This window comes from Carassius carassius, chromosome 5 (assembly GCF_963082965.1).
Source record: "Carassius carassius chromosome 5, fCarCar2.1, whole genome shotgun sequence".
NCBI lineage: Eukaryota > Metazoa > Chordata > Actinopteri > Cypriniformes > Cyprinidae > Carassius > Carassius carassius.
Genome location: NC_081759.1, coordinates 6,729,990 through 6,755,482, shown reverse-complemented (window position 1 = coordinate 6,755,482; position 25,493 = coordinate 6,729,990). Strand labels below are relative to the sequence as shown.

General features: G+C 36.3%; 1 protein-coding gene across 1 annotated transcript in view; it reads right to left on the bottom strand.

The window, feature by feature from the left end:
- LOC132140171 (endoglin-like) overlaps positions 1-25,493 on the bottom strand; it is a 47,462-nt gene that overhangs the window by 6,332 nt on the left and 15,637 nt on the right. Inside the window, exons 3-12 of the mRNA XM_059548983.1 lie at positions 22,790-22,984; positions 9,738-9,772; positions 9,114-9,224; positions 5,728-5,908; positions 5,476-5,641; positions 5,020-5,119; positions 4,117-4,300; positions 3,298-3,455; positions 2,255-2,470; positions 2,095-2,158 (exon numbers count right to left, since the gene is read on the bottom strand). Of these exons, the coding sequence (XP_059404966.1) occupies positions 2,095-2,158; positions 2,255-2,470; positions 3,298-3,455; positions 4,117-4,300; positions 5,020-5,119; positions 5,476-5,641; positions 5,728-5,908; positions 9,114-9,224; positions 9,738-9,772; positions 22,790-22,984 (1,410 nt within the window). The remainder of the gene's footprint in view (positions 1-2,094; positions 2,159-2,254; positions 2,471-3,297; positions 3,456-4,116; positions 4,301-5,019; positions 5,120-5,475; positions 5,642-5,727; positions 5,909-9,113; positions 9,225-9,737; positions 9,773-22,789; positions 22,985-25,493) is intronic.

Sequence of the window (25,493 nt, the reverse complement as noted above, 5' to 3'; positions counted from 1 at the left end):
GTAGCTGAGCTAGTAGCATCACTACTTAGTTACTCGTCAACACTGGATGAAATCAAGGGCATAACTTTAAGGGTTATTTAACATAAAGCTCAGGATGCTCATGTCAAAATTGGAGCAAACACAGACACAATAGCAGTCCTCAAGAGCATCGGTGAGACAAGAGTGTCTGCGAGTGGGTCAAAGGCTAATCATTTGTCTCCTGACGCGTCCATTCTGCATCCTCTCTGTTTACATATCCACCATATGACCTCCATGTCCTGGTATTCATATATGCCGCTCTACACACACACACTCATCTTCCTCTCCATGACAATGACGGGAAGCAGAAAGGTCAATGGCAGCTGCTTGTTTTTCCTCAAGTTGTGCATGTCTGTGTAATCGCACGCTTTGATAGCGAAGTGTTTGCTAAAGGCAGAGCAGCTTTGCAAAGACATGCGTGTTTACCAAAAACACCTTGGCTGCACAAATAATGGTTCCCAAGAGGCTTGAGGGAAGGGTCTGTTTTATGTCCATTCTCCAAGTCAACAGCAGAGTTTCCACAAAATATCGGCTTTTATATGTATGTTTGATCAGAAAATCTAAGCTGAGCAAACAGAGGCAGGAAACAGCCAAGAAGGTGGTCAGGAGGGGATGAACTTCATCCCCTCAAAAAGGAAGGACAGCCCAAGGGCCTGCATACTTTACAACACAAGCGTATGTTAACAGATCCTATGACCTGTTTTCTACTTAGAGTTTTCAAACTGACCATGTCTCAGTGCTGATCTCTGGACTTTCAGATATGCCTTGCAGGAAAAACACATCCAAAGAAAAGTCAACATCAAGAATCACACCAAACTGCAGAAGCCCTTGTCTATTGTCCCAAAGGGACAACAGTGGAGGAAAAAAACAACATGGATGGAGACTGATCGAAGCACGTAGCATCCTGCAGAAACATGACCCCGTGTCAGTGTTTGTGCAGAGTGCAGTAGGCCTTCACTGGGGCTGGGAGTGAGGAATGCAAGACTTTGTTCTTGAATCATCTTCCCAGGGACCCTCTTTCCTTAAAGAACAACATCTTCCATTCTTTGTGTGCGGCTGACAATGGAGACCCAGGCCCCATGTTCAGAAAGGCTGAGCATACCAGACCTCGGACACAATAAATCCCCCACTGGCTCATTATTTCTGATTGCGGCCACAAGGTCAACAAGCAGTCCTTCCTATAAACACCCCTTTCCCGTCGTCCTCGTCCTCATATCCTGACCTCATCTACATGGTGACTGATGACATCAGCCGGAGGTGGGGGCGGGTGACACAGGCTCCAGCATCACCAGAATAGCACAAATATGCTGAGGCAAAATGGGAGTACTTGGAATCTGGGACAATGGCGTGTCATCCCATTGTTGTGCTCTGAAATGAACACTGCTGAATGGTGTTTCGAATGGGAGGATTTATTTCCTGTGTGTTTCCAAACTAGGACTAAAATGTTATCCAGCATTACAGGGTTCAAGGTTAAAGGGTATCACAAGTTTCCTGAATATCTGATATATCAATTTGTGGCAGCTGACGCACAAAGATGACCCAACGAGATAAATGTTTCTGGCCATCTCATCCACGTTTGTAAATTTATCATTGGCATTTTGCACACATTGTGGGAGCACACAGGGGAAAACTCATAACAGCTTTATGAAAGTGTGTTAAGGATGTTGAACCTTTTTAATGGTTTATTGCTGTAATTAGCACAATAAGCAATGATTATCTGGACAATACTTGAGAATTGTATTTTTTTCATTATTGTTATTGTCATTACATTACATTGTCATTGGTTGATAGCTGCTTTCAGACTATTTTGAGTAATGATTACTTACAAATTTCATATCAGTTAATACCTTTCAGAAATTCTGTAGACAGCTAATTTTCTGCCATTGTGTGACCATTTAGTGGTTGACTGATATGTTTTTTTTTTAGCAGATGTTAATATAAAGCTGATACTGTATGTATGATATCATTGTATTTGATTAAAAGATAGTAAGTACCATACTGCAATGATTTATTTTTTATTTTTACTAAATTAAAAATAATTTGTTGATAGGGAGCTTGAAATTAGCTTGTACTCACTTTGGTATGGGATATATGGCTTGACCTGCAAGCTCCTCTTGACTTGAGTTTCGGGTGTACAGAACTAAAATCACAAAAGAAAAAAAAACACGAGATGATTGTGTAATATGGGCTTTGCAATGAGTGTTTTAAAGTGTCTGAAAAACAGAACTCCACTAACATTTTTACTTTCTGTACAAAGTTTTACTGCACATTCGAGGTCCCACGAACTGGATGGCAGGTCCTGAAGCATCTTGAAGGAGAGTCTCTTAGGACAGTTCTTGATGTTGCATGCCTCCTCTTCGAACGATATTTTCCTCACCACTGGCATGGAGCGAACCCAACAGCTACTGACCTTAATGATGGGGAAAATCTCTCCGAGGCTCTCAATTGAGATCTGGTATAGAGAAAAAATGAATGTTTTAGGTTTTTGCAGGTGTTTGCATTTGTATTGTGGCATATCAGAACCTCAATCATTTTGTATGGTGTTTGCAATGATACCACTCAGCACAATAAATTGGATATGCAGGATTTTTCTGTAATTCAGTACTTCTGAAGTATGTGTGAGCCACATGAATTTGTATAAATATAAGGTTATCTGGACAATATTTGCCCATTTGATATTATTGTGATTGGTTGATAGCTGTTTTAGACTATTTTGAGTGAATATGATAAGAAATAGATTTCCTAATAATTAATATGTTTCGGAAATTCTGTGGACAGCTCATTTAATGCCATTATGTGGCCAGTTAATCATTGACTGATATGTGTTTTTTGGTTGCAGTTGTTGATATAAAGCTGATATACATTATTTCACTGTATTTGGTATAAAGACAGTAAGTAATATGATTTTTGTAATTTTTATTATTAAATTAGAAATAAATAATATAAAAATGATCTTGATAGGCAATAAACAGATTTATACTTTTGAAAGCACTTCTTGATTCAGCAAATCCTACTACGCAGATGAAGAAGTAAAAAAAAATAGGATTTCAATATAAAAGTGACTCATCAGTTAAACAAAAGTATGATTTCATTAATGATATCATCTCTGCAAACGCGAGTTTGGGTTGTTTATAATGTCAATTTGAAAACTATTATAAAATATTATTTTGTTCGTAGCTGATTACATGCCTGTTACTGAAAGCTGCAAATATGGGTCCAGAAATCTCCACAGAATAATTACAATAAATGTAGACTATATGGGCCCTGAGAATCATATACCTCTGCATAGAACCCCTTGTCACTCTGATCTCTGCTGCTGGGATCCAGAGGCAACCTGTAGTCTGGAGATGAGAACAGCTGCATCTGAAGAGGAACCGAAAAAGGACTGGGTGCTGGTGTGGTGTGCTCCACTTCTGCTGATACTACAGGTGCAACAACTGGACAACAGACAAACAATAATACATTTAATAAATGTTCACAACACAACTTGAGGCTACGAACGGTGTAAACTAATTTTTATGGAATCAGTGCACATCAGGAACACTTGAGCGGCACGTGTTTTGTCTGCCAGGTCTTATAGACGACCGGAACAAATCAACAAGCATATGTTTTCATGCATGTTAATAAGAATTCAACAGATTGACTGTAAATGCTTTTGAGCATCCCATGAGGAAACTCAGGCACTGGTTTTACTGGAAGAGTAGAGAATCCTTTTGAAAGAAGAACCTCAAATGAGATTAAATATGTAATATCTCAGCTGTTTCTCTTTTAGATAGAAATTAGATTAAGCAGAGAGCAAAATGGAGTCTTTTGCTTTAGTTGCTTTGCCTTTGATGTTCTCCAGAGAAAAAGACTCAAAATGAACATTCCCAGATCACATGAACTGAGACATTCCCAGATCACATGAACTGAGTTGCCCTCCACATTAATTTCATAGCTCTATACTGCAGGAAAACAATCAACTTGTGTCTGTTTTGATTTCTTCAAAAAAAAAAAAAAAAAAAAGTTGATAATAACATGAAACACACGTATATCTGATTCCTGACCAAACCTAATTTCCAGGCTAATGAGAGAGAAAGAAGGTCTGCAACATATTACCTGAGGAGCTAGTGCTGTCCATGATCCACAGCTGGATGTGTGTCACATTCAGACGGATCTCAGAGTAGCTGGTAATGGTGCTGTTGTAGCGTAACAACACCTCCTTCCTGATTTCTCTAGGGTCATCAGAGATCGTCAACATCACAGGCACACTCATCCCATATAAGATTATATGATTGTTCGTCTGTAAGAGAGAGACAAAAAAAACCTAGTTATACAGAATCCTTGTTATTTAATTTGTTAGTAAAAAGCACTTATTTTGATGATGATTTAAGGTCGTGAAAATGTGGAAGCTTATTTACGCAATGGAATAAAAATATAAAGTCATTATCTCTCAATTCTTACTTTTTTCTAGAAATTGTAAGTTTACATACACAACTCAGACTTATGAGAAAAAAAAGTCAGAATTGTGAGATGTAAAAAACCAGATGCCAAAAAAAGCCAGAGTTCCAAGATATAAAATCATAATTGTGGGCTATAAACTGACAATTTGGGTCTTTATTTTCTCAGAATTGTAAGTTTATGTTTCGCAACTGCAAAGTATTAATTGCTAGATGTAAACGTGTAATTGCAAGTTATAAATTCTCAGTTTGGATATTTATTCAGGATTTGTAAAAAAAAAAAAAAAAGCTAAGTATTAACTGCATGATGTGAACTCAGAATTGGGATGAGAACGTTTTCAGAATTGTGAGATGTAAAAGTCAGAATTTCATTATGTAACTTATAAATGCGAGTTATGTAAAGTTATTGTTCCGAGTTAACTTGCACTATTGAGTTTCCCACTTATGACTTGTGTCAGAATACTCTATGGATTGCAATAGCAAGATTGTTTTTTTTTAAAGTCAGATAAAAAGTCCCTTTTTATATTTGTATTCTGGGGTGGAAATAGGCATGTCATCTCACCAGAAGTTTGATCACTTTAGCGTCGTTGATGATCCACTCAGTGCCTGTTGGACCTCTCAGGAACAATTTGGACTTGGATGATATATGCAAAGAAACATTCCTGAAAAGAAAAAAAGGCACATTAATGCAATGTTAATTCATGACCATAGTTTAAAAAAAAAATGGGGTGATCACATTTCAATCTTAAACTTCAGACAGAAGAGAATATAATTAGAAGATGTGAGGGAAGCAATGACAACAGAGGAGAGATTAAAAAAAATAAAACATCTTTAAAAACAAACAAATAAAAACCTCAACTTCAATTCTGTACTGTACAGATAATGAGTAAGATGCCAGAAGAAGTGAAACACTGTCCCAGTCAGAGTACAAGCTGCATTTTGGACCAATCATGGGTGATACAGAAATAAATGGTTTCTGTATCCCATTTCTATTGTACAGTTGCAAGGTTCCATTTACCGTATTTTGACGTCATCAGGAATATTGATCACGTGCAGTGGTTCCTCAGAAGGCTTTTTGTAACATGATTTGAGCTCATCAGATTGAGAGGTCAGCTTCAGATCAATGAACTGTTTATCTGCTGGTGTTTCCAGCTGCAGGGCACACGTTGATGGTCGCTGTGCAGCTGAAAGAGTGTTTCACAAATGACCAGATCACTGATAATGTACTCATCTTAAGGGGCAACTAGAATGATACGGAGTGTGATCTTACCTCTTATCCCGGTGAAAGTGATGCTCTCGGGATCTCGTGCTGTGGTGAAGGACGTCACTCCACCAAAAGTCTCTACTGCCCATTTCAGAACTTCAGAATCGCTGTCTGGGAACGAGGCAATGTGTGTTTGTGGAGGTCCTCCAACTGAACGTAAATAACGTATTGAAGTGTCGTTTGTTACCTGTAAGATGGATGGAAATTAGTTTGATTTTAGAATAAGAGACATTATAAAAGCACATCAGGAGAATCAACTTCAGTCTTCACATGCAGGCCTGGAACTAGAAGGACAATTCTGTTTGCAGACAGCACAGAAAAGCAATATCTGCACTAGTGTTTAAAGCCTGTTATTTACAATCAGGCAATTTCTTGCAGAGATCCTAGATGGCAGTGTCTGACTTTTGACGAAAGAAAAATTGCTGGTAAAAAGATTTCAAAATATCTATTGTGACTATATACCGTTCCAATATTTGGGGTCTATTTATTTATTTATTTATTTATTTTTATTAAAGAATGTAATACTTTTATTCATACAGGTTTCATCAAATTAATCAAAAGGGACAGTAAAGAAATGTATAATGTTAAAAAGATTTATATTTCAAATAAATGCTGTTCTATTCATCAAAGAATCCTGAAAAATAAAATGGATCACCGTTTCAACTAAAATATTTGTAAGCACAACAGCTTTTAACATAAATAGCATTTAGAAATGATCCGTAAGCAGCAAATCAGCATAATTTAGAATGATTCCTGAAGGATCATGTGACACTGAAGACTGTAATGTTGAAGTCAGTTTTAAACACAACAATAAATTACATATATTTACACAGAAAACAAATAATTTAAATTGTTTAATTTTTTATCAAATAAATACAGTCCTAGTGGGCAGAAGAGACGTCTTTCTTTGTGTGTGTGTGTGTGTGTGTGTGTGTGTGTGTGTGTGTGTGTGTGTGTGTGTGTGTGTGTGTGTGTGTGTGTGTGTGTGTAGCATAATATGTGCACAGTACAGTAAAACAATGGAATAAGAATAGCTGATATGGAAATCAGAATATAAACAAACACACATATATGACGCAAAGGCAACAACCTTGCTATATTTATGAAGAATGATTTATAACCAGAGCTCTATATTATACAGATACAAATTCTAGGACAGCTGTACCTTTACCATTGATCACAGCTTTTCAAATCGTAATTATAATGCACCTTCCGTGCAAGAAAAAGGTCACCTTCAAAGTGTGCAGAAATGCTGAGCACTGATCAAAATATCATACCAGGCAATGAGTGATTTTATATCATCAGTTATTTTAATGGAAATTCAAGCTTTATATAGCAACTTAAATGTGGTAATGGGTCTTTTTGATGACAAGTCTTGAATCAGTGGGAAAACAGCCTCAGTAAAAACTGCAGTTATTATTGTAGACAGGTAAAAATAGACAAGCTAACTGGTCAATTTATGTCAGAAATGAAAGTTTCAGTATACATCAGTATACAGTATACATGAATATCATTTGACTATGTGCAGCCCAAGAGACAGGAAGGCATGTAGACATGAGTTCATCTAAAGTACAATAAGGATGGTCTGTAGATTTTTGGTCATTTGTCTTGGATTGGATGAGTGATGTGAGGCATCAAAACTTCAGGAAGCAGCTTGACCGCGAGCAACCAAAATGAAGAAATGACTCCAATGAAACAATCAGAAATGTGTGATGTGATGATGGATCTCCAGAATAGACCATAAGGTCACACTTTACCCACAAATCAATAGAAAAAGAATGAGTATCAAATACAAGCCAGTTACTATTGTGAAACACCATAATCTCTCACTAAAACACAGAAAACTGTCATGACGTTCTGATGTTTGCTCATTATGTTTCCGTTCCGGCGTAACCTTAGGTATGTGTCACCACATTCTTACACCGAACGCGACAAAAAAAACCGTTAAAAATCATTTGTGAATTATGGGTCAGTATATCATAAATATAACAGCAGCAGTGTACTGTCAGGGATTTGTCATGTTATGTCATGCAGTGCTGCATCCAGTGTAGGCAGTATCACTGATTTTAGTGGGTGCTATTTCTTTGTCGCGTCGCAGCCGGTCGCGGACGGTGTAGACACAGTGCCAGGTTATGAAGAATAAAGAATGGAAAAGTTAATAAAGCAGCAATATCTTCTGAGGTAAAAGTTATTAGAACCATGTTGAGGGACAAGCTAGCCATCACACTGCTCTTAACTTATCAGGAAATTTGTATGCTATTATTTGATTCGCTCTAGTCGAACAGCTGACCAGTCATGTTGATCTTGTATTCGGGAAAAGATTATTTTATTCTATTATATCAGCAACAGTGAATCTCTTTAAAACTGGCTGTTGTTCTTAAAACATTGCAATGTTATAATTTGTAAAAGTTTTACCCGCCAACTGGCAACTGACACTGTTACATATACTCGCCAACGATGATTTTTACTCGCATTTGGCACTTGGCGAGTTCTAATTTTAGGCCCTGGACATGAGAGTGAGTAATAAATGACAGAATTTTCTTTTTTGGGTGAAGTATCCCTTTAATTAAACATTTAAAAGCAGTGTTGATATTCTATGAATGTAAATAGTACAATCTACTCCAAAAGGCAGACTTTGTTCTCTGCCAGTCGAGTTGTTTCAGATGCCGAGCCAACAGGTTGTGATGGATTCAGGCTGGTGTTGGAAATGGTCGGGAGTGTTTTTCTGCCTGGCCTGCCCACATCTATTGATAAGAATAAGAACAACACGTGCTGTTTCTCCAAACTCAAGACATTGCATGTCTTCTCCAGGCCATCAGATTCTCCCATCATAACACACTGCATTTTTTATATTATGTCCTGGATTGGGGCGGAGCTGAATTTCCCCTCCTTGCAAGGAAATAGAAAGCTCCCTTTCAGTTTGCACTGCAATTCCATTGCGCATTGTTCCACAGCAATCTAATAAAGGTTAACCAGGTTCAGCGGTGGAAAGAACAAATTGAAGAAAACAAATCGTGGAGCAGCGCTGCTTGTGTCAAACTGGGCTGTTTTGTTTCAAGAGCTCTGGCACATCCATATTCGACACTAGTTAAGTCTGTTTGCAAATTCTCATGGGGACATGGGCTAAACAAACAAGGTTAATTGCCTCTCAAAACAGAGCTGAAAGTGTGCAGCTGTAGCTGCTTTTATTGTCAGACACCTGCCAACGGCTCCCATGCGACACACTATTTGTTCCACTGTTAAATATAAAGATGTGGATGCAAGAGGCATTTTGCTGGCAGCTCATCAACAAATGTAGATCTGGATGAATCCTTTGCATGTGCAACATGTGTTATTTTTACCAAACTCTGGTGGGATTTACAAATGAAAACACTAAATGCACTGGTACTTACGTAGATGTTCACTTCGGGATTGTCATTAAGCACGATGGTTAGTTTGCTTCTGGAGGTGATGATAACCACCGATGGGTTTGCTGCAGTTAAGAAGAGTTGTAAAAATGTTCCCTGTGAAAATACATGAATGAAAGTTTTTAATTTAATGTTTGAGCCCATTTGCTACAAAATTTTTTTCTTTCTGACAAAACATTTTATTATCAATTGCCAATAGTCTTTCTGTTGTAATCAGCACAGTATATCTTCACAATATAACTAAATAAAATATCATATATATGTTTATAGTTTTAAATATATAATAAATAAACATAAAATGTATGTCAGTGGAAAAATAAAAATTAAACTCTAAATGACTGATGGGTTCTTAACGTAACTGATGATATTCACAGCGTTAAGCGACTTGGCACAAGCTGATTGGTTCATGTTGCATATGCAGCCAATGAGCTTGCTGCTTTAGATTTAAATGGCTGGTTAGCATCCACACTTTAGCACTTTAGCCACCTTCCCCAGCTCCACCTTTATAGATCTGCTACAGGTTATTTTATATGGTATTTGTGCAGCAGTATGTCTTAAATACTCAAAGCACTGTATCAGCATATGTATTGGCAGTAACAATTTCCTTACTTGCTTGCAGCAGCAGCAGCAGCAGTGCAGCAGATCTATTCCGCCAAGAATAAAATTTATTAACACTGTCATATCCATTACATATTGCTAAAATCTTCTGAGAGTTGTCATTATATAACAATTTTTGTTCTTGCTGAAAAGTAGTGAGTGTTTATGTAGTGTTTGACTTTGTGTGTGTGTATTCCACAAAATGGTAAAAAAAAATTACATTCATAGAAACAAGTAACAATTAATATATGGAGTGTAACAAGGAGTCAGAGGCGTTCGGATCCATGTGCAGAATTATATTAAGAGAATGGTCATACAGGCAGAAATCAGGAATGGCGTCAGGTGTGTTAGGGATATCCATAATCATTAATGGTAACAAGCAGAGATCAGGACAGGCAGCAGAGAATCAGAGTCAGTTTAAACAAAGATAATACACGAGAAGAACAAACACAAGGGAATACACTCGGAAATGCTAGACAGGCTAAACAAGACTTCGCAGTGAGTGAGAGTGATTGTGCAGCTTTTATGTGTGTGTAAATGAGGTGCAGGTGTGGCAAGGAAATTGGCAGATGAATGAGGTGCCGGTGTGGTAAGGTGATTGTGATGCAGTGACTCATGGGGAATGTAGTTCGGGTGTGGTGCAACAGTATGAGAGGTGCTAGTGTCCAAGTGACATCTGGTGGTTGATGGGTGGAATGGTCCTGAGTGGAGTGCCCTCTACTGAAGTTCATGGGCACTCCATCTAATGATCGTGACATGGAGAGCTTGCAAAAACAGATAACTTTTTTTTATCATGTTTTTTATTATGTTGTCACGTTTTATAGTTTTATTGTGTTAGTTAGCTGTATTATTTAGTTACTTTTTAACCTAATCAAGATAACCCAACTCCAGTTTGATTGAGATTAACTGGAATGCACAATGAAAAAACATGATTTTTGAATATTGTTAAAAACTGAGTTATCTGTTTTTTGCAAATTAACTCTTCATATTTAAAATAAATAAATGAAAATGTATTGCTGATGCACAGACAAACAATATATTGACTAAAAAAACATTTTTTTTTTCTTGCTGAAATGTGGTTTCTAAACACACAAACACACGTGCTGGTTTGCTTTCCTTGTGGGGACATTCCACAGGCATTATCACCCTACACCTAACCCTAACTCTTCAAGTAATCTTTCTGCATTTTTCGAATTTCAAAAAACTTTTGTATTCATTAAATATTCTCTATGATTTATAAGCTTGCTTATGTGTTAAAATATTGTATATAATCATAAACAATAAATGTATACATTATGCATCAATTTTCATACACATTAGCAACCCACTATTAATGCCCTAGCAACAAACTCACAACACTATATCACTGTAAGGATGACTTCTGGATGGACAAACAACACACTTCAGAAAATGCTAGTATACTACACTAATCTTGAGTGTGCTGGGTGATTGTGAATAGGAAAGAGCATCACCCAGACTACAGCCACAGAGAAAAGCACAGTTCAGCAATTCAGTCCATGCACATTTCATACGTTTTTTTATCCGTTTCAGTTCATGCAGCTCTTTCTAAACAAGCAGATGATCAGGATTGGGTGTGTAGCAACCAGGTAAATAATGAAGACATAGAGAATGCGCAGAGCGGTGGGTTTGAGATCTGCTGGAGTAAAGCAGTATATAGCTGGAGTAAATGAGACAATCTGATCCAAAAGGCAGAAATTCCCACAGGCACTTTTCCTGTGATTAGGAAGCGCAGAAATCACGCACCCTAAACATTTGTGCTGTTCTGGCAGTGCCACTGTTGTTTTGCAGACATACAGACGCGCTGGAGCGTGGTGTTGAAGTCCAGCGGCTGGTCATGCCTGTGGTTTACCTCATGCTTCCTGCTTTACTGCCCTAACACAGTTTACAACTCAACTAAAATTGTGCACAAATCACACACATCCCTAATCCTACCCAATGCCTAAGCTTAACCTCACTAACCTCTTATAAGAAGCAAATTAGGAGTTAATTGAGACAAAAGTTGTAGTTAATGGTATGTTAATGGTGAGAACTGTACCTTAAAATAAAGTTTAACAGTAAAGCTGCAAGTTGAAATGCACATTAAGACTTAGACCTGTCAATTAACCCTAGCTACTGTATTATATTTGATAAATGTGACCCTGGAGCACCAAACCAGTCTTAAGTTGCTTGGGTATATTTTTAGCAATAACCAAAAAAAACATTGTATGGGTCAAAATTATAGCTTTTTTTTATGCCAAAAATCCTTAGGATATTAGGATTACGTTCTATGAACATATTTGGTAGATTTCCTACCGTAAATATATCAAAACTTAATTGTTGATTAGTAATATGCATTGCTAATTCATTCGAACAATTTCAAAAGCAATTTTCCACCCTAAGATACTAGATTTTCAAATATTGTCCAATCCTAATAAACCATACATCAATGGAAAGATTACTCATTCAGCTTTCAGATGATGTAGAAATCTAAAAAATAATAATGCACACTACTAACAAAATCATGATAAAAATATATATTGCATGGTATTAATGACACATAAACAATGTTTCTAGAAGAAGAAAAATGCAGCAATACTTTCTTTATGTGTTGGACACGTTTTTATTATTTTGTACCCTGTATCTGGTGCGTCATTCAGGACTGGATTGAGAATACTCTTTAAATTGGCAAACAGGATGGAAAATGTATGTTATAATAAGAATTAAATTAATTAGAATTAAAAGGTAATGATTTGGAACACATAACCAATGTAATGTAGTTTTAATCAATATCATATCATTTTTTTTCAGTGCCGTGGCAATTTTCCAATTCAGTGAAGGTGTGAGGCAAAAAAATCTTCAGAAAAATGAAAATCTGCTAACCCTCAGGTCATCCAAGATGTAGATGAGTTTGTTTCTGATTTGGAGAAATGTGGTTATTGTGATTTCTTTATCAGCTGTTTGCACTCTCATTCTGACAGCACCCATTCACTGCAGAGGGTCCATTGGCAAGTAAATGATGGAATGCTAAATTTCTCCAAATCTGATGAAGAAAAAAATTAATCTTGGATGGCCCGAGGGTGAAATATTCCTTTAATGTATGTACACGCTACATAGACATGCTGTCCAGCAAGAATTACAGCAAACCTTTGATCAATCAGATTATATTAATGCATCCTCGAAACAATATACTTTGAATTGAGCAATACTTAGATGTTGAAATCTGTGTCCTGGGGTTTTCAGAGCAACTACTGTGTGAATCTAGAGAAATAGCTTGCATCTGGAGTAAATCAGAGGGACGAGCCAAACCCAGACAAGCTCGTACTGGGAGCAAATCCACTCGTAATCTCACACAACGTCTACATTCCCACCTGTATCCTTCAGTATCCATCATTAGACCAGAGCAGAGCTGGATCAAAGTCTGAGTAAATGAGAACTACTACAGTAACTGCTCCCCAGAGCAGGCAAGTTAATCTAAAACGTCAAAGTTAAAACAAGCCAGACATTTCTAAAAGTCGTTTACAAAGAAGAACAGCAATGCTCGTAATGACCTTGCTGCTTTGGACCACCTTCTTTACCATCATTAGTAGATTAGCATCAACATGTGTTCAGAGAACATGCAATAATAAACACCATCTGTGCATAACACCAAGAAGCATTTCAAACATAAAGGAAACTGTCCAAGTCTTCCTCCAAGTGCAGAGTTTGAGAAATACTGTGAATTTGCCCAGAACTGCTCCAAAACTAAGAGCAACTGAGAGTCCTCACCATGAAACCTACGGCAGTGTTAAAGAGCTCCAGTCTCCTGACAGAGATGGAGAAACTGTGTATCAATAATATATACGCTTCATAAATCTGACCTGTTTGAAAGGGCAGCACAAGAAAAGCCTCTGTTGGGGAAAAAAAACACTCCAGCTGAATCAGCCATAAAAATAAGTACACTTTAGTATACTTTTTAAAGGAGTGATTATCACAGACATCATACACTTTTTAAGACTATTTTAAGTGCATACTGAATGCAATACTTTTGGACATTTAATTGCATGTTAATTGCAATTAAATGAAAGTGAGTTATACTTTATTTTATGTCCTTGATACAGTGTAATTATACATTTAAGAACTGAGTAATATTAATTAACAACATGTACTTATTATATGATTAGGGTGGGATTAGGGTTAGGTTAGGTTAGGTTAGGTTAGAGCTATTTAGACGTAATTAAGCATAATTGATTGTGATTATACCTTAAAATAAAGTGTTACCTGAAAGTTTATAATAGTTTTAATTTGTATTAAATGCAATTAGCGGAATCTTGGAGTAATTTGTTTGACCCATTTAAGAAAATAAATCTATGCATTATGCATTAAAGTGTACTGATGAATGTACTGACAAGCCTTTATGATAAACTACTTTAATGTAATTTCTACAAAAATCTGTATATCATGTATTATTTAAATATATTTGAAAATAGACATTTGTAATGACTTAGTATCACAATTTTAATATCGAGCAACACATATAGTTTAAATAATAATCAAATACTTTGCATGTGTTTTTAGTATGTTAGTCAACACCTCAAAATAAGTGTATTTAAGTAGATTTTAATTAATTATGTTTGAGTAATCTTTTAAGTAAAAAAAAAACATATTTTGATATTTTCACAGTGCACTTTTTAAATGTGTACTTAAGTGGTTTTCTCTTTAGTTGCCTTTTATTTCAGTAATTGAACATTACATAAAAGAACCATTTTTAAATATATATACTTTTTTTTCCAAGTACACTACAAGTGCACACTGATTACAATTAAGTGCACTTACTTTTCACAAGGGACAATCTGAAACGTAGAAAATTATGCCCAGAACTTCAGCTCCATTCAACAAGATCCACAGTACAAGACCTCAGCAAGACCTGCAGTCCTCAGTGACAGAGATTGAGAAGCTGTGTGAGACATCAGCAGCACACACACACTCACACTTCATAAATCTGACACATATTTCAGCTGGAGTTTCCCAACAGCAAGCTGGACACAGTGACCACATGAGACCCAACAGAAGAGGATTGATAAGACCCCCACTAAACCCCAAGTACAGCATGTCAGGTTTGTGTTGCAGATCAAACACTCTGAGTGCTGAGGACCATCCTTAGTGGACTTAGTCCAGTGGAGCATGATGAGAGAATCAAGCTCTGGAGATTCAAGAGCACAGGAATAGATGGGCTAACTACAGCTAAACCCTGCAGCAAAATATGATGCAATGCACAAAATCACTTCCAACAGGCCACTGACCTGAAACACAAGAGACTGGTCAACAAAAATGACCTGCAATCAAACCTAAGCTGGCTCAGAACAGCATACGAGTCATACTGACATTTTTACAAAAATAAAATGCCAAAGAACTTGCTTATTTGTGAGATGATAACCAGACGTCACTGTCTGAATAAACAATGCAACATAATGAGCTCATGTTACACTGATGCAACATACTACCATTGAAAGGTATGTTTGCATGCAGTAAGCAGTATGCTAGTATTTCATTCAGAACAGAAACAGAGACCATAATCAATGAACATCCTGGATATTGATTTGAAAATGACTGTTCAGTGGTCCACATCCAATTTAATGGTGCATGGGCAATTATTACACTATTGTTAGTATAGCAATTCTTTTTTATTTCCTTACTTTACTGAGTAAAGTTTTTTGAAGTTTTATGTGTATTTGTCAAGTATTTGATGGGTTGAATTAATGCATTAAGATGTTGCATTAAGTGCCTGAATACTATCTGTATGCATTAAATATAAAGTAATGCAATGCAAATGCATTAAAATATGCATTAAAAAATAAAACATTTCTTGAACGAATGCAAATGTTTTGCAAATGCAATCCTTATGCAAGAGAACAAATGTTTTGTAAAAAAAAAAAAATACTTCTGTGAGGGAGCACAAATATTTTGTGAATGAATGCAATAGTTTGGCAAGAGAACACAATTTGCACAAAAAAAAAACAATACTTCTCTGAGAGAACAGAAATGTTTTGTGAAGGAACATATTTGTTGCAAGAGAATTCAGATGTTTTGCAAAAATAAATAAATAAATAAATAAAAAATAATATATATATATATATATATATATATATATATATATATATATATATATATATATATATATATATATACTAATAATATACTAATAATATACTAATAATACTAATAATACACTTTTGTGAGAGAATGTAAATGTTTTGTGAGCGAACACAATACTTTTGCAATACTGCAAAAAAAACGCAAATGTTTTGTGAACAAACGTAATAGTTTTGCAGGAGAATACAAATGTTTTGCTAGAAATTTAAACACTTCTGTGAGAGAACGCTTGGTGGAAAGCTATAATTTTTACTATTATCCTCCCATCTAATTTTTTCTCTCCATCACAAGGTCTCTTTTAGGAGCTCTGTAGTACCTCAAGTAAGAAAAGAGACCAACAAAACTAATCATAAAAGAAAAAGAAGTGTGTATTCCTGTGACAACCGCAATTGTTTATAGGAGGCTCATGCTGGATTCTATTGATCGTCTAATACTTCAGAGAGACCCCACTTGTCTCAAAGCATAATGAAGACGGATGGGCAATTAAAAGTCAAGCTTTCAGATCATAATATGTTGACCTGCCTGTCATCTGGACTTTCAGCATCTCAGTGCTCTGCTTGAAGCAGCCACCAAGAGCGAAGCACAGACACACATTGTTTCTTCATGGCTTTTATTCAATCGATCAGTCACTGGCGTGCCATGTTTGCCTGCAGGGTTTCCACAAGGATTTACCCCCTGCTGGTCATAGAGGTTCAGAAAGAGCTCAGCACCACACCGCCCGACCGCTGAGCTAATCAAGGCTCTCGGCAGTCAGTCCAGTGGTGTTTTATGTTCAACACACACACTCCGCTGTGCTCGACTCGACACACGCTGTTAAATACGGTGGCCACCGTTAGGGAGGCGACAGCAGGTGGGTAATGAAGGACAAATTCTGTGTGGGTGAAATGCCATGCTGGTACCAAACTGATATAAGAGATACATGTGTAATGGCCAGTGTTGGGGGTAACACATTACAAGTAGTGCAAGTTACATAAACATGATAACCTTTCGACGTAACTACTAAATGAATGTGTTACTTTTAAATTTACAACAAAATATCTGAGTTGCTTTTTCAAATAAGTAATGCTAGGGGGGAAAAAATCACATGTAAGCTTATTACTTTCACTTTTGTGTGAAAGGGCCTTAACAGTTGCCGAAAATCAGTGGTGGACAGTAACGGAGTAGATTTACTTCGTTACTGTACTTAAGTAAATTTTTCAAGTATCTGTACTTTACTGGAGTAGTTTTATTTTGAGTAACTTTTACTTTTACTTCACTACATTCCAAAGCATAAGATCGTACTTTTAACTTCACTACATTTCATACAACATATCGTTACTCCCTATAATATATCACGTGCTCCACCACACAGAAGCGTGAAAAAAATAACCATTAAACTAACACAGATTAAATATAATAACTAATGCATGTTCAAATTCCCCGCTGCCGTAATATTAACAGTTTTATTAAAATGCTACCATGTCCGATGTGACATCTGTTTTTATATTGTTTATCAACAGTAACGTTATATTGTTTGGATTAACTAGACGAGTAGACAGACATGAATGGTTATTCATAACCGTACTGAAAATAAGTAAATATTGTTAGCTGATGCTAACTGTCTAGCTAACAAGCTTGCTGGTGCTAACTTGAGGTAATTTTTATAAATAATGTCCAAATATTTTTATTCAACCACCTATATATATAGATTATATCTGGGTAGAAAAGAAAGGATATGATGTTCAGAACATGGTAACTACAGTAATTATCTAAGTGGGAAGAGATGCACCCCATTTGGCCAGGGGTGTTTTTACACAACAGACAAGGTTTGAGAAGGAAAAAATCATTATGAAAATATAATTATATTTTCCTTAAAATGTTCTTCCTAACTTCAGGCCTTAGTATCTTGTCATATATAACTCTGATGTTCTGTAAAACAACAAACTTTAAAATACCTTTTTCTTACTGGTGAAAATCAGATGGTCAACTCTGCTTTCTCTCAGGTACATCACAGTGTAAGCTTCACAGTGAACATTACTCTCGTCAACGTAGTCCATATCAACAACAAAAATATATCTTGACTCCATATAGTGGTTATTTTGGAAAAAATCCCAAGTATTTTGAGCAGTAGGATTATAAAAAAAATATGTGCTAATATAAAATTAAATTAAGTAGCCTATATAAAATTGCAAACATCTATCTTTCAGTACTTTTTTACTTAAGTACATAAAAAATTGAGTACTTTTGTACTTTCACTTGAGTAAAATTGAAAAAGCAGTACTTTTACTTTTACTGGAGTAATATTTTATTATACGTATCTGTACTTTTACTCAAGTACTTGATTTGTGTACTTCGTCCACCACTGCCGTAAATATAACTGTCGTTTTTTTGTTTGTTTTGTTTTTTGTTATTTAAATAAGCAGCAATAAACAACCCAGTGCAGACGACAAAACGAAATGTAAAAGTAACAAATGGAATACTTTCTATAAAAAGTAACCAAGTAATGCAATAAGTTACTTTTTATGCCACAACACAATATTTTTCATGCATTACTTTTAGAATTAACTGTTATTGGTTATGTTCTGTTTGTGGTCTCTTATGTTGTGTTGGTTTCCATGGTTTCGTCCTGGGGCCTGTTTCATAAAAAAAAAAAAAGTTTACCATACAAGACATGTTTATTTCAGTTAGTCTGACTCATTTTCAGTTGATTTGGTTCAAATTAAGTCTGACTGACTGAAATAAGCCTGCCTTATTTGGCAAACATGTCATTAAAAATTTCATTTAAACAACGTTCGGAATATATTTCACAGATGTGAACCTTATGTTATATATATATTGTGTGAACTTATGCAATATTTCTGTGAACGAAGCAAATGTTTTGTTTACAAGTTTATTTTTTTAAAGAAACTTAAAAGTAAAAAAACATGGAATTGTTTTGTAAGAGAGCGCAAATATTTTGTAAAGAAATCCATTAGTAATGTTCATCATATGTTTTTCTAACTATAATCTTTTTTTATTATTGTTATTATATTATAAAGGTACAAAACATATTTTATTAATTCAGTAGGTTGGTGTATTATATCAGTTAATTAGGGGGAAGTCGTGGCCTAATGGTTAGAGAGTTGGACTCGCAATCGAAGGGTTGTGAGTTCGAGTCTTGGGCCGGCAGGAATTGTGGGTGGGGGGAGTGCATGTACAGTGCTCTCTCCACTCTCAATACCACGACTTAGGTGTCCTTGAGCAAGGCATTGAACCCCCAACTGCTCCCCCCGGGCGCCGCAGCATTTAATGGCTGCCCACTGATCCGTGTGTGTGTGCACTTTGGATGGGTTAAATGCAGAGCACGAATTCTGAGTATGGGTCACCATACTTGGCTGAATGTCACGTCAATTTCACTTTAAAAAAAAAAGGTTTTAATTTCAATTTAAGTTTGATCTGTAAAACTTAAAATATTGCTGCCGTATCGTTCTATTCTGGCAAGAACAGCTGGCCTTTTTTAAACCAGAATTTTACAGCATATTAATACAAAAACTCAACAAATTGTTTGGGAATTGACACTTTTGTGGAATATGTTAAATATTACAAATGTGTATAATGCTTCAAAGTCTCTTCAGAATAAAGCATGCAGTGATCGCTTCAGTTTAACACAAGATTTCTGTCCAAATGCTCCCAGAAGATCCCGGTTTTTCCTAGCCAGGTTTTATCTGCTGTATGTGGAGTGAGTCTGCGAAACATCATCAGTGAGTGTGAGATGGACAAACATTAATTAGTCTCCCTGGAAGAGAGTTGTCAGACATCCACGAGCACAAAGAAGCAAATACAAAAGAATGGCTGTTAGAGGCGTCTTTCATTTCCTCTGCTGATCAGAGACCAGTGTGTGTGAGCGTCTGTAGGCTTTCAGAAGAGGAGTGAGAATCACACTTTGTTTGGGTAAATGCCCGTATGATAACCAATTATGATCTCCATCACTCTTAATAGCTCCTAGACAGATTTCACTAGACGATAGGTGGTCCGTGAAAAAGTTCAATTAAATTAAAAGTTTTCTCAGTATAAATGTATATTAAATACAAATGCATAAACTAGTCTTCTTTCACCAAGGCTGCATTTGCATGCTCAATATAGTAAAAACTCGCATATAAATCATGATTGTGAATCTGTGCAAACGGCTTTATTTTGATTTCCGTGTCTCGTGTTGGGATCTGCTGACGCACCTTCTATATTTAATATGGAAACTGTGTGCTAAAGGAAACAATCCAGTCATGTTAATAATTTGCAGCAATCCTCAATGGTGTTTACAGAAACGCAGACCTCCCATAATCCATCGCTGTCCACCTCACTCCGTTTGGGTCAAACAATGTCCACCGTGGTGCCTGATCATTCGCCCCTGCTATTTTTGTTCCTGTGCTTTCAAGATACAATTGTTTTCCTTTTGCTCATTTTTTTTCTCAAGAGCACTTTTTTCAGGGCTTTGCTGATGCATAACAGCTTCCCGTTATTCTTCGGCTCTGCTCTCGACCCGGGTCGGCTCCAGGATCCCAGACTCGGCTCTCGGCCAGCGTGACTGGAGCGCTGCCAGACAGTGACATCAAGGAAGCCTGAAGCTCCACCCCCTGTTTCAGTGTCTGTGTGTGTGTGTGTGTGTGTGTGTGTGTGTGTGTGTGTGTGTGTGTGTGTGTGTGCGTGTGTGTGTGTGTGTGTGTGTGTGTGTTTGTGCTTTAAAAGGTTAGTAGTTAATGGGATACAAAAATGACAATTCTGTCACAATTTACTAACTCATTTGGGTTTTCAAGTAACTCAATTTACTAAGAACATTATGGAGAGAGTAAATGATTGTTGGCCTATAAACTGAGGACTATGATGTCAGTAGTGACACATTTTGGACATTAAACTGTGTTTATTTTGATGGAACACATCTGCCTGTAAGAAGAGAACCAGAGAGGAGCCGGGCGGAAAGAGAAGCTGATATGTGCTTGTAAAAAAGCTGGAAATAATAAACTTGAAAAGAATATACTTAAGTGTGAACTGAGTTAAATCTTTTCAGACAATTAAATAAAAATGTATTGGAATTAAATAAAAATGTATTATAGTTAATTTACTAAATGCAATTAGCTGAACCAAACATGACTTAAGTAAATCTTTAATTTAATAAAAACTTCTATTATCTTGAAATCTGGTTATGCAATAAGCGTACTTCTTTGAAGCAGGACAAAATATTAATAAAACATTTACTTAAATGTACTTTAAAACTTAAATTGACAAAGTTATAAAGTGCACTTTTTTAAAGGAAGGAATTTATTTATTTAAAGAATATTGGAGTGTGTTTTACAATAAAATTACAATAAAAACTTTAAGTTTCACAGTTTTTCAGTGTTACTTCGTTTCTTTGTCTTTTTTTTCTGAGTGAAAACGGTTTCTATACCAACCTACTTGTAAATAGTTTGGAAACATTCCGATTTTTAAATGTTTCTGAAAGAAGTCTATTCTGTTTACCAAGGTTACATTTTTTATCATAAATACAGTAAAAAAAAAAAAAGTGAAATATTATTACAATTTTAAAATAGCTGTTCTCTATGTGACTACATGTTAAATGTAATTTATTATTTATTTTTGTATTTATTTTATCAGCATCATTACTTCAGTCTTCAGTGTCTGTCACATGATGCTTCAGAAATCCAACCTTTTGACCAATACTGTTGGAGCACAGTTTTAATATATTTATATATATATACACACCTTTAGATTCTGAAGTACACTAAGCATACTTCTTTTTCACACGGTTTTGGCTACTTTAACTCATAAAACTGTTTCAGTCAGTTTTAGCTTTTGCTGGTTTGCAGATCCATTATCAGCTGGTTTGTAATGCAGCATGTTTGAACCAAGCAATTTATTTTATAAAATTGGCTGCCTTCATCAATGAAAACACCAAAGCGTCAAACAATTTACCTGTGACCTGAACCAGCTTTCTGCTAAAATCCTCTAGAGGAAAAATAATGGACCCAAATGAGTCTATAGCTGCATCTCCAGTCAGCACTGCCGAACAGAAGAGATGTTTGTCTTTCTCCTGCAAACCATGTGAAAACACAACATGTTGAATTCCCCGCTGAAGTGAAAGGACAGGACATTTTCACAGCTTTCACGGCCTGTGATTCATTCACTTATCCAGCACAGATGAAGAAACATCCACATCTCCAGTGTAATCCCCCTAAAATCACTCTCAGCATCCTTACGCTGTGAAGCTCTCAAGCTGCCAGATGCTGATAATTAATCATCTAATCGACACGAGTGCCTTTAGAGAGTAAACAAGCACAAAAAACCTGACGTTGATGCACAAACCCGCTCTGCTTTGGCTGGGACGGGACAGTGTTGCGTCATCACTAATGGTCTGTGTTGGTCTTTCTCAACAAGATGTGGAGAAACCAAACTGACCTCCAGCCAACTGACGTGTTTCTGATCAAATCAGATGGAATGATTGTAACATGGAAAAATCCCGGAGTGAAAGTCATCTGCTACTCATTGTGCTGGTAGACTAACGCAAGCTAAGATTAAATGACTTGACAGTATATTACAGTTTCAACAAAGCTTCTCTATCGCCAACAAGACTATCTTATAGTCTAATAAATAATAAATATAAACTAAATTTCACTTTTTAGACATGCGTCTTGCTACAATTTAAATTAACTTTTGAAGTAGAAACCACACTCTTAAACAATCCAGAAAAAATTAAACTGGAAAAAACTATTTCGTTTTTGTTGTTGTTGTTGTTTTGGGGTTTTTTTTTTCTTTTTTTTTTTTCTTTTTTTTATGGTTTTAATAAGGAGGTCTTAAAATGTAATTAAAATGTAGTTAAAATTAAAAAAAATTCTTATTCCTATTCTATATATAAATATATATATATATATATATATATACAGAAAAAAATTATAATAAAAACTAAACATTTCATAGATTCATAGAACCAAAGCAAAAAATTGATGAAGCTGCACAATACTGCTCAAGCTGACTTACAGGTGAGGATAGCAGCTTGAGGATGTGGACTTCTTTCCCGTCCTGGCTGGTGAAATCCGTCCAGCATCCCAGAGACATTTCCTGCAGGACGATCCAATCATTGCGGTTTCCGGGAACATTCTCCAGCTCACAGATCGCACTGGAATCTAGAGAGTAAAGAATAAAGCCAGTGATTTATTGAAATCATTTATGTTCTTCATCTGCAGCCCTGGAGAATAATAATATCTTGCCAGCAGCTCATAAATCATGTCCAGAATAAAGCACCTCCTTCCTCTGGAAGCCACAGGTCAGGTGTCACTTCCTGAGCAGCAGAATGTTAGAAGCAGAGAGTACTGAAGCATCAGAGCCATCTCCTGATCTCAAATCAGCACTAATATCATCGGCTGTTACACATACACACAGTAGGATGCTGAAACTTGGCTATCGTCTTGCTCTATTGAAGTCATGGCTTTCACCATTTGATGGAAGGATGACAAATGAGGTGAATCTGAAGATTTTGATTCAGATTCCACCTAATGACTCCAGTAAATGATTACTTTTGTACTCTAATGCATAAAATATTGACGTAAAAGTTCACATAGATTTAAGGTAATAATTATAAATGTTTCTTCAGCAGCAAATCAGCGCATTAGAATGATTTCTGAAGGACCATGTGACACTGGAGTGATGATGCTGAAAATGCAGCTTTGATCACAGCAATAAATTACATTTTAAAATATATCCACATTGAAAACTATTTTTAAATTATAATAATATTTCACAATTTTTTATGTATTTTTGGTCAAATAAGTGCACCACTTACATTTTAAACAATTTAAAACATCCCAAACATTTGAACAGTAGTATATATCTGTATTAGGACTGTGCGATTCAGAGCAGACTGGGCATATGCCTAACTCCAGGTTCACACACTCTGTCTGTGATGTGTAACCTTTTTTTTCGAGCCCATGTAAATGGATCAGAATGTTCACACTTCACGCAGTAAAAGATGAGAACAGAAAAGGTTATAAATAGAAAGGTGCGAAAAGATTTAATATCTTGCGCATGAGCACAGAGAGAGAGGACACAGGTTTAGCGAGAGGAGACACGTTGTAAGGCAGCATATATCTGAGCCTTATAGTCTATGATCTGAGCACGCGCATCTGGTTTTGTTAACAGAGCAAAGGAAATCTGCGTGCAAGCGGAGAGATTCGCGCTCGTGCATTATTTTAATGTGCTTTCGCATTACAATAATGCACTCTCGTTGCTGCTTCTTAACCGCGTACACGTAACTTACTGTATACGCACTGATGGAGATGGAGTACGTGTGAACCTTGCGCAATAAAATATATTGAGCAAAACATATAACGCCTGAGGCACCGCTACAGTGAGCTTTATGACCAATGCATGTCAAAAAAAAAAAAAAAACATCCCTGAACACAGGTTTTATTTTATTTTTTTATTATAATTTTTTGCCATATGTCTAGATTTTGTTTGACATCTTTACTTAGTGATTATTTTGACTTAAGTCTGTTCTAGAGACATCTTACAACTTTTTGATAAAGCTCTCATTGGTTTTCTTTTGGAAATATGTTTAAAATTTATACTGAATGCATTTATGACTGTAAAGTATGCCTGTGTGTGTCAAAATTGTGATTAAAATCGAAATCACAAAATTTATCAAAAAATTGTGATAGGTTTTTGTTGTCCATATCGCACAACCCTAATCTGTATCTAGTGCTCCAGGTAAACAAAACACTGCAGACACTTTCAGCTCGTTCACAAAGGACAGACAGAGTGGGAGGAAATACAGGAAGCTACGACAGCTGTAAGGACAACAGGAAATGCCATGTTTAGACGTCAAGCTGAGGGTGACGGCAGTCCAGGCTTTGTCTTAGCAAGTCGAGGCTTATCAAGCATGTAAGCACTGTCTGAATAGAGAAACGCTGTAAACACACTGCATATTCTTAATGAGCATCTTTGTCTTGATTTCCAGTAAAAATATCTAAACATATTTGAAACAAACACATGAACCTGCTAACTGCATACAGTTGATTTGACACATTGATAGCACTTTTATCTCATAATATGGAAGTCAATGGCTGCCCTCTACTGATTGCTCATCATTCTTCATCAAAATATTTTCTTTTGTGCTCAACACAAGAAAAAAACTCATACAAGTTTGGAACGCATGTGGGTGAGTAAATGTTGACAGCACTACATTTTTGGGTGAACTATCCCTTTAATCTATGCCATATAAACCAAATGCTTATCAAAGAATACTAGCTTTTAGCACTAAAATCTGTTAACGAAACACACACATTTCTCTTCATACATCTTCATTATATTGTTCTGATGGGATGTCAGAGAGACGCCAGCGCTGACATTCATTATGATGAGCAGCAGATGAATAATTTCTCCCGGCAGCCTTACATCAGACTCATGGGACGGAAATTCTGAGCCGCAGAGATGACCCGGAAATGCCAAAGGTTTCACTAAGCGTTTCTGTGTTAAATGAGCTATAAGCCGCAGATTTATCTCGTTTCATCTATGGCTCTTTCCCATGCAACCAAATGTTTAAGTCTGCGGACATCCAATCGGGCCAATTACTCTGAGTCAAGACTCAAATAATGCCCTGCCATCCATCACAGTGCTTTCAAGGCAGCTCGTTTGTTA